The 14,970-nt window shown below is 40.0% G+C and overlaps 1 protein-coding gene across 6 annotated transcripts in view; it reads left to right on the forward strand.

Moving 5' to 3' along the window:
• LYST (lysosomal trafficking regulator) overlaps positions 1-14,970 on the forward strand; it is a 110,734-nt gene that overhangs the window by 34,666 nt on the left and 61,098 nt on the right. For 4 of the 6 annotated variants that reach the window (XM_077345545.1, XM_077345564.1, XM_077345580.1 and 1 more), the window contains exons 11-18: positions 173-282; positions 1,272-1,695; positions 4,342-4,483; positions 5,554-5,727; positions 8,242-8,402; positions 9,886-10,076; positions 14,056-14,301; positions 14,796-14,969. In XM_077345545.1, coding sequence (XP_077201660.1) covers positions 173-282; positions 1,272-1,695; positions 4,342-4,483; positions 5,554-5,727; positions 8,242-8,402; positions 9,886-10,076; positions 14,056-14,301; positions 14,796-14,969 — 1,622 coding nt within the window. The remainder of the gene's footprint in view (positions 1-172; positions 283-1,271; positions 1,696-4,341; positions 4,484-5,553; positions 5,728-8,241; positions 8,403-9,885; positions 10,077-14,055; positions 14,302-14,795; position 14,970) is intronic. The other 2 variants (XM_077345554.1, XM_077345590.1) reach the window with 1 other exon arrangement.

Consider the following 14,970-nt stretch of genomic DNA (forward strand, 5'->3'; position numbering starts at 1 on the left):
CCATTGTTTTCCTGGCTTTTGGAAGAAACTTAGCCAGAAATACAGGGCCTGCTAACAGGTTAGAAGATGTGCTGTGAGACTGCAGATCAAGAGACCATTCTCAGTATTTTTGGGGCCATTATTTGTTTGGAATAATGCACATTAACTTACATCAAATCATGCTTCTTCTCAGTGTGCCAGGAAGTATTGGTAGATCTGCTGGTATCTCTGATGAGCTTAAGGACATGTTCAGAAGAGCTAACCCTTCTCTTAAGGATCTTTTTAGAAAAATCACCATCTACGGTAAGGATTGTATTGAATTCATACAAGGAAAATACTAAACGACCAATATTAATATAGTAGCCATGTTTTTAATTTCATAATAAAGTAGTCCAATTGTAAAACTGTTGTTGGTTACTTACCTTAAGGTGAAGCCTGCAATTCTCCCAGAATTACAATTGATTGTTGTACTGTAGAGATCAATTCCCCCAGAAGGAAATGAATGAGAAGGTTGTTAGCTGGTATCACCCTTTGAGGCTTCAGAATAGGTTTTTCTATACATTAAGAAAACCCTGAAGATTTCAAGAGGTTTTTAAAGTTGAGTGGAATGTAACTGGTTACCAGTTGATTATAGCAGAACAAATATATTTTAAATAAAATGATTGATCTGACACATTTAAAAAAATTATATTTACTGGATTGTGAGACAGTTTTGAAAACCAAATGTCTGAACTTTTGTGGCCTTTTAATTTAAATGTTTTAATTTTAAAAATGTCTGAAATGCCCATTTGTTAATGCCTGTTCTAATCATCTATTGCTGCATGCTCAAAGAAAGACAAGATCCTTAATCATTGTGGTAAAATCTTTCTAACTGTAAGAGAGCTCAACAATGAAATAAGTCTCTATAGAGAAATGGTTGCTATCTGCTACTTGATTGTTTTCAGATAACAATTATGTTCAGAATACTTTTAGTGTGGTATAATCCTGTCTTTGACGGGTGGGCTTAGCTGTATGATACACTGAATCTCTTCCAGTGTTGATCTGTATTAAATAAGATTTCCCCCTACTCTGTTAAAATAGGGCATAGAACAGTCCTGTGATCTTTTATGTAAGTGATAAGCAATTAACCTTTAACTAAAAGCTGCATGCAGTATTTTAGTAGCAGCAATTTAACTCCAGTATATCAGTCTTAATGTTGAATCATTCTCATAAGTCAGCACATGTCAGATAGGTATTTAATTCTGTAAATGAGATGATGTTATAATATCTTTTTCCTTTGGTTTATTTTTTAGGCCACAATACTTAAAGGAATCCTGAAGATTTTGCACGCAAATACTGAGATGAGGCCTTTACAGCACATTTCATTTCCTTTGCATCAAATTCTCAATGTAGGTAGCAGCCCTTTGCAAAAGTCTGCCCTTGCTCTTAACAACAAGACCACAAGTGGACTAAGAAGAGCAAAGTTTGCACAGACAAAAAAGGAACGAGATGGTGAGAGCTTACCTCACCATCTTCTTTCTTCCTGGCATGTTGCTCCAATCCATTTACCGTTGGTTGGACAAAACTGTTGGCCACATATGTCTGAAGGCTTTAGCATCTCGTTATGGTTTTATGTGGAATCTATTCAGGAAGCACACAATTCCTCAGAGAAAGCAAAAAGGATTAAAAGGAGGAGCAGGTCATTAATTTCACATGATAGCAGTTTTGAGGATACAGGTAAGTTTGGTTGTGAAGTCTGTCTTGCAATTCTGTAAGAGTTCAACCTGCTTAGTTGAAGAGAGGGGGCTAAAAATGTCTATGAGCTTAAACAGACTGGTGATTCCCGGCCTTGACCTGGTGAAATGAGCGCCCTGGCTTCGACCAAGGCCTTTTTGTACCTGGCCTTGACCTGGTGGAATGAGCACCCAGAAGAGCTAAGGGCCCTGTTGGGCCTGTAAAATGGAGCTCTTCTACCAGGTGTTTGGTTGAGGCTGGGTGGTGAGTCCCTCCTCCGAACACCCTGCCACGCGGTGGGAGGTGTGGGCACTGTCCAATGAGCAGCAGGAAGGGAGAGTGGAGGGTGGTGTGGGTGAGAGTCGTATTGTGATTATTTTTTGCTATGGTCTTATCTTGATGTAAACTGCCATGAGTCGGCTGGCTGAGAGTGGCAATCACCAAATTCAATTATAAATAAAAATAAATAAATGTCTAAAATACCCATTTATTAATGCCTGATCTAATCATCTATTGCTGCATGCTCAAAGAAAGACAAGATCCTTAATCATTGTAGCCATACGTAACAAATTGTATAAGGAGTTAAGTCATTCTGCATCTTTTGCAACATGTGTCTGTATACCCTATTTTAATTTTAAATAATTGATATTTACTGGATTGTGAGACCGTTTTGAAAACCAAATGTCTGAACTTCTGTGGCCTTTTAATTCAAATGTTGTAATTTTAAAAAAGGTGATGCCTGCCAGTTGATTAAAATTTAATTTAGGAAAACTTAAAACCAGTGCTTTATACAAGATCTGTTAATATATAAATTCAGCAGAGGAGGTGAAGGATTTACATGATTTTATTAGAAATCTCTGAGGAGAAACGGGCATTTTTAGATCACTTTACTATTATTAAAACAAATTTGGGTAGAATTCACTTCATGGTAAAATGCACGCATACTCCCCAAGCTTCAGATGCATTTCAGGATATTTAACACTGTGGAAAGTTAAGATTGGTCAAAGTAAAATTTTTGGCAAATATTCATTCTGACTTAAGTTGATCCACTATGTTCTGCCTTCTTGTTGAATGTAAGTAAATGATTTTGCCATTATGTAAGAAGTTGCGCACAATATGCTACAGTCTGGAGACTTGCACAGCTACTTTCTTCTTCACAGTGGGGCTTTTAATTACTTCCTCTGCCCTATCATGGCTTTCAGAGCTGAGACATTTTTTCATACTAGTGAGGATGGAAAGTTATTACTGTATTGTGATAGTTGATGGTTTGTGGCTGAACCATAAATTGAAATGAACTGGGAGGCTGGTTTGCAAACCAACCTGGTTTGTATCAGTTCATTAGCCATTTAAAGTTTAAACCTCTGCTTTCTGTTCCCTGCAACTTTTCCCATGAAAAAGAAAGCAGAAAGCAAATGGTTCCTAGCCATTTAAACTAAACAGCTAAGTTTAAACCCCTGCTTTCTGTTCTTCATGAACTGCCATGAACTGCATCAAAATTTGTGAAAGTTCCTCACAATTCTTTAGTTCACAAACATTGCAAACCAGCCAAAATTTCTGTCAAACTTTATGTTGTTAGCCGATTCATGCCCATCCCTAATTGACATGGTGAAGTTTTCCCCCTCATTTAAAAGAGGAAATAAATATTATTTTTACTTCAATTTCTATACTGCCCCTCTCAAATCAGTCGTCTGTTGGAAGGCCCAATACTATTTCAGAACCTAATTTGTTTTGCTTAAAAGTCAAAACTTGATATGTTCAGATATCAGGAGACATAAGGGATTCCAGAAAGGAAGTGTAAGGAGAGAGAGAGAGCAAGCAACTACAAGATGAGAGATTTTGGGGTTAGCTTGTAAAGAGTGCAAGTGGAGTATAAAGAGATGAGTGCAAAAAGATAAGACAGAAAATGAATTTGTTCATTAGCTAGCCCAGTCTGTAACCACTACTGCTTAGGAGGTAAAGGAAGTGAGTATATAAGAAACAAATCTGCTTAGCAAAAAAAGTATTAAAAATCTCAGTGACTAGGTAAACCAGGAAGATCAAAATAGGTTTTTTGTAAGAATGAAAAACAAATAACCCATTAAAAGAAGTAGTAAAAATAGTAGAAATAGATGGTAACTTGAAAATGTGATGGAAGAAAGAGTAAAAGTACCTTGAGAAAAGAAGAGACAGAGTTGGAACCACATAAAATACTCTACATGACATGTTCAAGTAACTGGAGTAACAGTTACAGTAGCCAATGGCAAAATCCAGTTTTTAACACCAAAACCAGAATAATTTTAAAAGCCTTATTAATGTAAAAACAATATCTTAATAAAGTATAAGAAACAGAAGGTACCTACCTTTACATCATCCCTGGCTGCTAGGCCTTTATTTGCTTTGTATGACTGATACTAGCAGTTTCCTTTTGTCGACCTTCCTTTTGTTTGCTAAAGTTGACTTATTTGAAATAAATTTCCTTTCCTGAGAAATGTAAGATTGAATTTGAATGGGCATGCATACAAATAATGTACAAAGAATCAGACCTCATTTAGGATTTGGGGTTTATGTGTTTTTGGAGAGCTATATTTTCACACTCTGGAATGTAAAACAAATAAACCTGTTAGTATTCTGCGACCATGCACTTAATCTAATACATGTTCTGTGTTCTAGAAGAAAACAAATCTGGAGTTGATTACATCAGTTTGGGAGACAAACTTCTTGAAGATGGCTGCCTTCACATATTTTCACTGGGTTCCAAAGCACTGATGTTACAAGTGTGGGCTAATGTGAACACAGGAGCTTTCATATTTCGGTACTGCAGTTCTTTACTTTTAAGGAAGAAGAATGCATTTGAACACAACGAGCAGTGGCTGAGTGATAAAGCAGCTGCTTCACAGGCACTAGGTATCAGTGAGTAGGTGATGTGAAGAACCATTAAGAGTAGATTAGTGACCTATCAGTGGTCTGACTCAAGGTACCATTATGTGTCCATACCCCCTATTCCCTCTTCCTTTTCCATTGCTAGTGCTAATGCTGGTACAGTTCTAGTAACTCAGTTAACTCTGAGATTGAACAGACTTGTGTTAGGGCAAGGAAGCAGACAGAAGAGTATTCATGAAGATGTTTGTCAGTGTTTTAGCATTTCTTTATGAAGGGATTGATAGCAAAGCGCTGTGAAGTTAATCAAAATAGCTTCTGATTGACTAGTGATATCAGCATTTAGCCAGTTTTAAGTATTATATATATACAACCTGTGATCTGTGATTGTCTAAGTCTACTTAAAATGGAATGAAATGGCAAAAATAAAAGGATGTTCATGGTTACAAATGTTCACTACAGTTTTTTAGACAAAAAAAATGTACTGGAAGAACTTTTGTCTTTGCCTAATATCTTCTTGTCATGTCATAAAAGGGGTTGTAGGGAGAAAGCTGTATCCTTTTCCTTGTTATTTTAAGTAAAAAACAGCAGTTAAAATTAAGGGAGATTGATGATCCAGCATGAGAGAAAATTAAAAGGTCCAAAGAGCTATTTTCCCCCCTCAGTTTGGTCAATACAGTGGCTTAGCATTGCTGTAGATTGAAACCTGGAATGGGTCAGTTGAAAAAATAAACTTCCTGAATAAGTTTTATAGTGTGATATAGGGTAGGAGCTTGTTTTAACAAAAATATAGTTTTATAATGTGAGGCTAGATTTAACTGTGGGCCATAACGAATTCATAGCCTACACAAGAATCTGAACTTACTTGCTAGGCTTTCAACTACTGGAGAACAAAGCAAAAGCAATTTCAGAGTGTGACTTATTTAAGCCCACTTTTTTAAACAAAAGGAAAATGATTTCATAGCTTCATATTTTATTAGCTTTCTTCTCTTCTTTTTTTCCTAGAATGTGTATGGATCCAAATGATGAAATGAAAGCAGGGCTGCTAGCACAAGATGAAACATCTGAGAATACTTTTCTTCTTGGCAAGTGGCAACATTTGGCTTTGACCTACATAGAACAGCCAGAAAACAAGAAGAATATCCATGGAACACTGTCTCTTTGGATTTCTGGTCAGAGGTAATTTTTCTGAAATAGTACATGAATTATTAATTTAGAAAATATATGTGCAGTCTCTCTAGAGACCTGCTTGATGTGGCTTACAAAGTGTCTAGTACAATAACATCACAAAAAACACAATTATGAAATAAAGACGCAAGCCCTAAAAAGTCAGAGACATAAAACAACATTCAGTAGCCTCAAATATATATTCATAAAACAATCCTCAGGCTAGAAGTAGACTGTTAACCCCTTAGTTAATAGCTAGGAATGTTACAGTTCTGTGCCAAACGGGAAGTCAGCTGGGTGACAGGCAAAACTCGTGGGGGAGGGGAGAAGGCATTACAAAGGCTAGGTGCAACCATTGAGAAGGGCAGTTTCTGGTCACCACCAGCCTCCCCTTTGCAGTGTCCCCTTTGTACAGAGATTTGGGTTTTGGATAGAGATCCTAGCTGGTGAGCAGGACAATACAGGAAGGGGCAGTTGTTTGTATGCTCTGGCCCCAAGCAGTTTAGGGCTTGAAAGATGACCCACCTCTCTTAATTTTGCCTGGAAACAGATGGATAGCCAGTGCATATCTTTCAGGATAATTGGATTCCTATACCAACTCCTGACAATATCTCCATTTTGGACCATTTGATATCTGTGGAATTTTCAAAGGTAGCCCCACGAAAAGCACATTAAAGCAGTCTAACCTGGATGTAATTAGCGTGGTGATCACAGTAGCCAGATCATGATTTTAAAGGAATGATGCATATTGTCATATTGGTGGAAGCTGATAAATGTTACTGTCAATCAAGAGGTTTTTAGAGAAAATAATTTTAAAAACTTGTTTTAGTGAAATGGAGAGGGAGTTTACAATAATATACACAAAACAGCTTTCATAAATGTGCAGTTAAAATCTCTGTATTCTTTAATTTGTGCTTTTTAAGTAATTTAAGATTAATTATGAATGTCATGAATTTACATAAAATAGATAATGAGCATGAGCAACAGATCTTGGGCAAGTGGGTAGGAAGAGTAAGAAATTAGAACAAGGGCAGTTTGTTGATGATAATGTTAACCATTCAGTCGAGTCTGACTTTGACAATCATATGGCACAACTTCCACCATAATCTCTGATCCCACACCACTTCTTTTAGTTGTATAATGTTCTGACTAGTGTCCACCTTGATTGCATCCAACCAACACACTCTTTGTCAGCCTGGTTTCCTTTTTCCATTGACCAATCCTAGCATAATTGCTTTCTCCAGTGAATTGGATTGGATAATGTGGCCAAAGTAAGAGCGCTGGTGTTTTGTGATTTTGCCTACCAGTGATATATCAGGCTTTATGCGCTGCAGTATTTCCTTATTCAGGGAACCCACAGAAGCCTTCTCCAACAACAGAGTTCAAATGAACTTTAAACAGTTTGTTATCTTTGCTAGAAAACTATGAGGCTGGCATACTAATGTGGTGCTTCATCAATGCAGATGGAATGGCTTTTTTGTCTGTAGACAAGGGGAGAGAGATTTTTGCCACTTACCACATTGCATATTCCCAGTTTTCTCCCCATAGTTGTACCTTTGCATTCACTGACCTGCAAGAAAACAAAGGGGGGTACAGAGGGCAGCAGTGAGTGGGGGACCAGTTAGGGATGGAGTATGTTGAAGTGGACAAGAGCAGCATGGTATAGTGGTTAAGAGCAGCAGCTTCTATTCTAACAAACCAGGTTTGATTCCCCATTCTTCCACATGCATCCAGCTGGGTAACCTTGGGCTCATCACAGCCCTGATAGTGCTATTCTGACCAAACAGTCCTGTCAGATTCAAATTAGTAGCCATGTTGGTCTGAAGCAGCACAACAAAACAAAATCAGTAGCACCTTTAAGACCAACAAAGAGGCGTGAGCTTTCGAGGGCAAGCAAACGTAAATGGGACGAAAGAGACAGCGTTCCTGTTACGTAAAGTAGGAATCCAGCAAATACACTGATTTCAAAATGATATTTCGACGGCTACTTCTTCAGACAGGGACGAACCGAGCACATCCTGTTCTGTCCCTTTAAAAATGGAATTCTGAAAATCTCCTCTCAAGTAAAATGCTGATGCTTGTTTGTTTATACTTTGGGTGAAGCACAACCACTTCTCATTTAGGATTTTGTCGTAACCGGAATTGAGAACTTGCATAGAATTTAGTTCTTTAGCCCTCGACTGGGGGCGGCCAAGTTGCGGGCCTCCAAATATCCATATACCACAATTCCAGTCAGAGTTCTCTCAGCCTCACCTATCTCACAAGGTGTCTGTTATGGGCAGAGGAAAGGAAGGCAATCGTAAGTCACCTTTAGACCCCTTCAGGCAGTGAAAAGTAGGGTATAAAAAAAAGAATGGCAGTTTGATCTTTTTGTTGCTTAGATGAGAGTTAGAGAGTGGTCACAGTTTGAAATTACAGATCTAGGTGAATGTGGTTATTGATAGACTATGGTTTATTGTGAGTGGGGATTATAAATCACAACTGTGGCTTTGTTCATTCAGTATCTTAAATTTTATCTTTTTGTAGAAAACCTGAAATGAGTTTAGATTATACACTACCAAGGAAAACAAGTCTTTCATCTGACAGTAATAAGACCTTCTGTATGACTGGCCATTATACATCATCCCAAAATGAATTATTGCGATTGCCTGGGAGATGGGACCTGGGAAATCTTCTTCTCTTCAATGGTATGTGCTTGAAGAAATTGCCTTAATACATGTTTAATTGTATTGTTTTGCATTTGGCCATATATACAGGAAATTATTAAAACTAGGATACATGTTATCTTAACACAAGTGTTACCCTAACACATGATGTTATTTCTTCAAATAAACTGCAGAAGAGAGGCATGTAATTACAATAGAGAATCTAAGATTAAATATGTAAAATAAGTCCTGGTGAAATTCTTTGAGTAAAGGAATTTATAAAGGAGGGATGAAAGGTCTTCCAAAATGTTTCAAGTTAGTTATCAGTAGCTTTAATCTGTGGGCATTAGTGTGCATTAGAGGAGGTGATGTGTTTGACTTCAAAGAGGACATAGAATCAGATAAGTTAAAAAAACAGAAGCAATATGGGTGGAAATACGCGTTAAAAGTACAGGTGTACTGTCACCTACCTGATCAAACCTTTGAGGCTGAACTTGAGAAGGAAAGGAAATAAGGAAGGTGACTAAAACAGATAGTGTTATCATGCTGAGCAACTATTATGTTGACGGGATATATGTGCTCAAGTCATGCTATAGAAACTTCTCAGTTTAGAAAAGAGAGGGGAGCATAATATATGTTTATAAAATTATACATGAGCTGAAGAAAGCTGACAAGGAGACAATTTTCTCTTTCCCCCCAAATACTAGAATTTGAAGGCATCCCGTGAAGCTAATAGGAGCAGTAGGCATAGGTCAGCCAAAGAAAATACTACTTTACACAGAAAATGATTAAAATGCAGAATTCACTACCAGAGGACGTAGTGATGGCCACGTGAATAAAGAGGGAATTGGATAGATTCATGGAGGATAAATCTATCAATGACTACTAGCCATAGTGACTGAGGGGAGCCTCCATATTCAAAGACACTAATCCTCAGAGTCAGGAGACAACATCAGGGGAAGGATTCAGCTATCCTGATCACTGTGTTAGACGGGATGCTGGACTAGATGGTGGCTTGTGTAGCTCCCAAGGTCCACACAACTCCCAACTGTCAGTGCAGCCAAACTTTGTGCAGCTTCTTGAGTCTTGCCAGCATAGCCTCCTGCATCAAGGCCTTCACAGATTTAGCTTTCCATAGGTGAGCCTACATATGGTTATTAGACCTATAGATTATATGAATGTAGATATAGGTGCTACACCAGCATCTGTAAGGTAGTTTAACTTTTAGAATTTTCATATGTCATTAATAAAGTATTTATCAATGTACTTTTAATATTTTGTAAGCCACCTTGAGCCCAATGGGAGAGAGAGAGTCTAGAAATTGAATAATTTATATATTTATATGATTTATAATCCATCTTTCTCTCAAAAAACCAGGGCAACCAGGTGTGATCTGTCTTAGATATTCTTTTGAATCACTAATTGCCTGTTAATTTCAAGTGTTGGGCAGTTGTGATATAGATTGTTTATTATATAAGAAGTAGCACATAACCAAAAGAGTTAAAGTATGTTTTTGTTTTTATAGGTGCAAAAATTGGTCCAGAAGAAGCTTTTTATCTCTATGCTTGTGGACCAGACTTCACATCTGTAATGCCTTGTAAATATGGTAAAACAATCACTGATTATTCCAAATACATAGATAAAGAGACTCTGCAATGTGAACAAATTAAAGAGTTTTTAATGACAAAGAGAGAGGTGGATACAGGACCGTTAATTGTAAGTATGCAGTCTTGGTGTGTTAGGGTTATTTTAAATTGTAAATTTTACTCTGTAGCTACATAGATTTCAGTTCTTTTTGAACAAGAAAAGGTGATGACTAATCCAATGCAGCATATATAGTAAATATATTTTGCCTGTCACTCTGGGATATTTTTTTCCTTGCTGTGTCTGCTTGTCTGCAACGATGTAACATAAAAAAAGGGGGGTGAGAGACCACTTCAGAAAATGTGTTGGGAGTGGTGAACAGATTGGTAGGAAGGGAAAATAAAGTGTCTGGTGGGATGGAGAGGGTTTTAGACAAAAATTCCTTTTCTAAAGACACCGTTTTAATTCCATTTTCTGTTCAAGACTAAATTTTACATCCAGTATATTTGAACTAAAAAGTAATGAAGTACAGGAGAGTGAGTTCTCTTCCTCTCCCCATCCCCAGTTTCGTATAAAGAATGTTGGTATTCGCTACTTGATTAACTAATGAACCTCCTATTACTGTGTTAGCTATTAAGACTTCTTTTTTACAGTTTGTGTGGACAACTATATAAGACTAAATAGGGGCCATGTAACCAGAAAATTGCATGTGTTACTCTTTTTACCATTGAAATACTAAAACATTACATTCTGATAGCTATTTTCATGTTTCAAATGAAAACAAAATTAAATTCCTCATTCCACGACACCAGTGTAGTTTTCTTCTTAGAGGTCTATGCTGTCAGAGTGTGGTAAGATTACTCTTGTAAGGCCATTTTGGAACATTTCAGAGCTTTAGCCTGGAAACTGATACTTATTTATTTGTTTTATTTTATTTTTCAGTTTATTGGCTGCCCCTCTTAGCAGAGCTGACTTAAGACTGTTCCCCAGTCTTTTGACTAGACTTCCCCATACCTGTGAGCCAAAGGTTACATATATATTATTAAATCCTGCCAAGAAGAATTGATCCTATTGAAGGACTTCATTAGCAAACACTAAGTTGAAAAACAACCACTGGTGAAAACTCACTTGAAAACGGTTTTAATCTGGAGGCCGTTTTGGTTGTTTTATTAAAAGAAGAGATTAGACACGTTTAGTCACATTCATTGTGAAATTGTTTATTATAGCCTAAGATAGGTTCTTTTTTCTGTTATTAGACTCATTCCGAACCGTCCTTTTTTTCGTGGTGTACTCTTAATCTTGTGATGGCACTTAACAAAACAACAGGAAGAGCTCCCCAATATATTTATCAGCATCCCCAATCCTGTATCAGTCAGGGAAAAGGCAAGGGGAGGGGTCCTAAGCCCCATATTTTCATGTGCTGTAGTGTCAGTCCAAGTTAATTCCTGGGAAGCGCATAACCTTGTAAGGTTCCTTTTCAACATACCAGGTGATGTCTCTGGGGGGAAAACATTACATACAGTTTTGCTTTTGGATCAGTGGTTCTCAGCCTTCCTAATGCCATGACCCTTTAATACATTTCCTCATGTTGGGGTGACCCCCAACCATAAAATTATGCAAGTGTTCTTTCACAGAAATTAAAATGAAACTGACCAATGGCGTAAAGATCTATTGTTCATGATTGTATATAAGTTGTTTTTTTCCCGGGGTTTCAGAGTTCAGTTCTGCCTCTTGTCCCACCATGCTGATCTCTCTCTTTTCCGCTGCTCCAGACAGATGAACGCTCTATCTCAACCTACCACACAAGGCTGTTGTGTGGATGGTGCCCCCCCCCCAGCCAAGCTGCTTGCCCTGCTGTGACTCCTGTGAAAAGGTGATTCGACCCCCAAAGGGGTCCTGAGCCCAAGGTTGAGAACCACTGTTTCGGATGCTTCATTCATTAGATAACTGTCATGTAGTTCTGGTTCAGGAAGCAGACTCCCAATTTTTACTGGCTCCTGTAGTGGAAGAAAGAAGTGGAGATGATTTTGCCTGATTTTTCCTATCCTGTTGCTGGAGCTGAAAGGAGGAGAAGTAGGAGAAATACACAATCCTTGCATGAGCAGGTCACTGCATCCTTTGAATCAAAAAAGGGCTAGGTTATCTTTAACCGCTCCTGCGGAGCGGATAAAATAAAGGCCTAAGGGCTAATGGGGAGGAATTAGGGCGGGCCCTGTCCGTGATAAAAACTTGGAGGGGCAAATCAGGAGCCACGAAGTAGCTCCTGATTCGCCCCTCCGAGAGCCACTCGAGGGCCAAGCAGCCGCAGCTCCCCATTGGCTGCTTGGCCCGGCCTCGCCTGCCAGCGGACTCACCACTCAGAAGGACACGTGGCCTTCCGGCGGTGAGCCCTCCTGGCACCTTCCCCTCGCCCTCGGGAAAGGATCAGGGATGCCGTGTCGAAGACGCGGCATCCCTGCTCCTTTCCCACCCCTCCAACAACGCTTACACCTGCCGCAACCTACCCCTCCTCCCCACCAAATACCTTCCCATGCCACCCCCCAACAATGCTTACACCTGCAGCGAACTACCCCTCCTATCCACCAAACACCTTCCCACGCTGCCCACAACTCCAACTACACACACACACACACCCACGCAACGCAAACTACCCCCTCACCTCACAGACCCCTTCCCACCCTGCTGCTGCTTCAAACACAACATGCAGCCACCCACACACACGCTCCCACCCACCCCTACATACCCCCCTCGCCCCCCATACCCCTTCCCACGTCACACACAACCCGCACGCAACCACTTTCTACCCCCCCTCGCCTCCTGGACCCCTTCCCATGCTGCCGACACACCTTGACGCCCACTGGCCCGCTCTCGACTCGCCGCCGTCCTCGCCCTTCCCACCCCCACCCCAACTGTCCCTTTCCCCGGCCGAACGCCGCTCCCTCCTCCTTACCTTTCTCCCCTCCTCACCATTGCCGCCCCTTCCCTGAGCCTCCTCTAGCGCCGCGGCTATGCCGCGTGGCCTGCGCGGCCGCTGCCACAGCATTAGACTGAACCAGGCATGCACGGACTCCCGCGCATGCCTGATTCCCCTTCCCGGTGTCTGCCCATCCCCTCCATGCGTCCTTTCCCTCCCATGCCTCTTTCAACCCTCCTTGCGTTTTTCTGCTTCCATCTTGCCCCACTCCGGACCCCAAGCCAAGCCGGTTAACACCTCACTGGACCCTCTCCTCCACAAGTCCGTCTGCCCCCGTTGGGACCACACTCTGTCCAATCACTGTCCTGCCGCCTCTAGAGCCTGCCCCGGACTTCTCACGCCCCCACTGCCCTGCCGCTGCCCATGCCCAAGACTCTCCTGCCGGTGAGTGCTCCGCTGGTTCCGCCTCACCTGGCCCCGCCTCACCACGGGGATGACTTTTGCGCCGCTGGGTTAGGGGTCTCGGGATCACTCGGCCCGTGTGCCTTCCCCTTCTCTTTCTCCCCTTTCAAAGCCCATTTTTATAAATGGGCTTTGAAACTAGTATAGCTATATATCTTTAAGATTATTCCCATTTATCCATTTTATCTCCCATTTTTAAGAATTTGTTTCTTTCTCAACCCACCTCATCTCCTATAGCTTGTCTCCTCCTGTCATATAATGCTGTGTTGCAGTTACCCCCATGGCTGCTTATAATACTTTCAAAAATAGCAATCATTTTATTGAGTAATCTTGTAGAGGTGAAATGCCATGCTATTTTATTTATGTCTGTATTCCATCTTATTGCTTAGTGCTACTAACATCTGGTACTAATTTTCACTTAACTATTCAAACCTCCTTCCTGCCATCCCCTTGAGTAGTTAGCATGGGGGGTGGTTTTATATTTTACGCCATGTTTGTTGTATTGTATTGTTATGATTGTGAGGGGGTTTATGTCCTTTTATTGGGGTTTTAAATTGTTTTATGGACTTTGTGACCCGCCACAAGCCGGCAGGACTGGTGGGAAATAAATATTAATAAAATAAAATAAATAAATGTGGCACCTGTTTCATGTTATTATACTGTAATAGGTGCTTGATACAAAAATTAGGATTAAGGATAAATGTAATTACCTGAGGCTATTGTCCTATCTTTTAGGAAAATCTTGCTGCTGTTTATACCCCATGCTGCCCTGGCTATTACACAATCTATGAGCCAGTAATCAGACTTAAAGGTCAAAGCAAAAGGATACCTTCCCAGCGACCTTTCAGTTCCAAAGAAGTACACAGCAATTTGCCAGATCCTCATTATCTGAAAACACTGCAGCCAGCTGAATACAAAGGTCTTCAGGGGATATTGCATGAGATTGGTGGAACTGGGGCATTTGTCTTCCTTTTTGCCAGGGTAAGAGGTTGAGAAAATCATGTTGCTTACTAGACGTTTTGTTAATATGAATGTCTGTGTTGTTATTTGGGGTATTGTGAGGCAATAATATAAAAGCAATAGGTACAATAAGCATACATTCTGAGTAAATTAGAGGCTTAAAGGGGAGTTGCTATAAGGTGGTCACTGAGAGTTGGAATTGTAAAGTAGGAGTCTTTCTTACATCTCTGAAATGCATATGAAGTTGCTAGAACAACCTAAAGAGCTTTAGAAATGCTAATTAATGTGCCCCGTCTAGTGCCCCGTCTCAAGAAAGTGCTCTGCATACATCAGCCTTCCCTTACTGATTTATCTTGTGTCCAGGCCAGAAGAATGCCCCTGACAGAAAACAGATATACCACTTTCAGAGGAAATGACTTTTCAAATTATGGTCAACTATGTACTAAAGTGAAGCAGTGTTACAGTTAACTCTTAGCATACTTTAATACTTAACTAATGGATTATCCTATATTTAGGTTGTAGAGATCAGCAACTGTGAAGAGACACAAGCTTTGGCTCTAAAAGTAATACTTGCCTTAACAAAACACAATCAGCAGAGAATACATGAGCTAGAAAACTGCAATGGCTACTCAATGATTCATCAGGTGTTGATAAAACCCAAGTGTATAGTTGGATTTCACATTTTGCAGG

This window comes from Paroedura picta, chromosome 1 (genome assembly GCF_049243985.1).
Source record: "Paroedura picta isolate Pp20150507F chromosome 1, Ppicta_v3.0, whole genome shotgun sequence".
NCBI lineage: Eukaryota > Metazoa > Chordata > Lepidosauria > Squamata > Gekkonidae > Paroedura > Paroedura picta.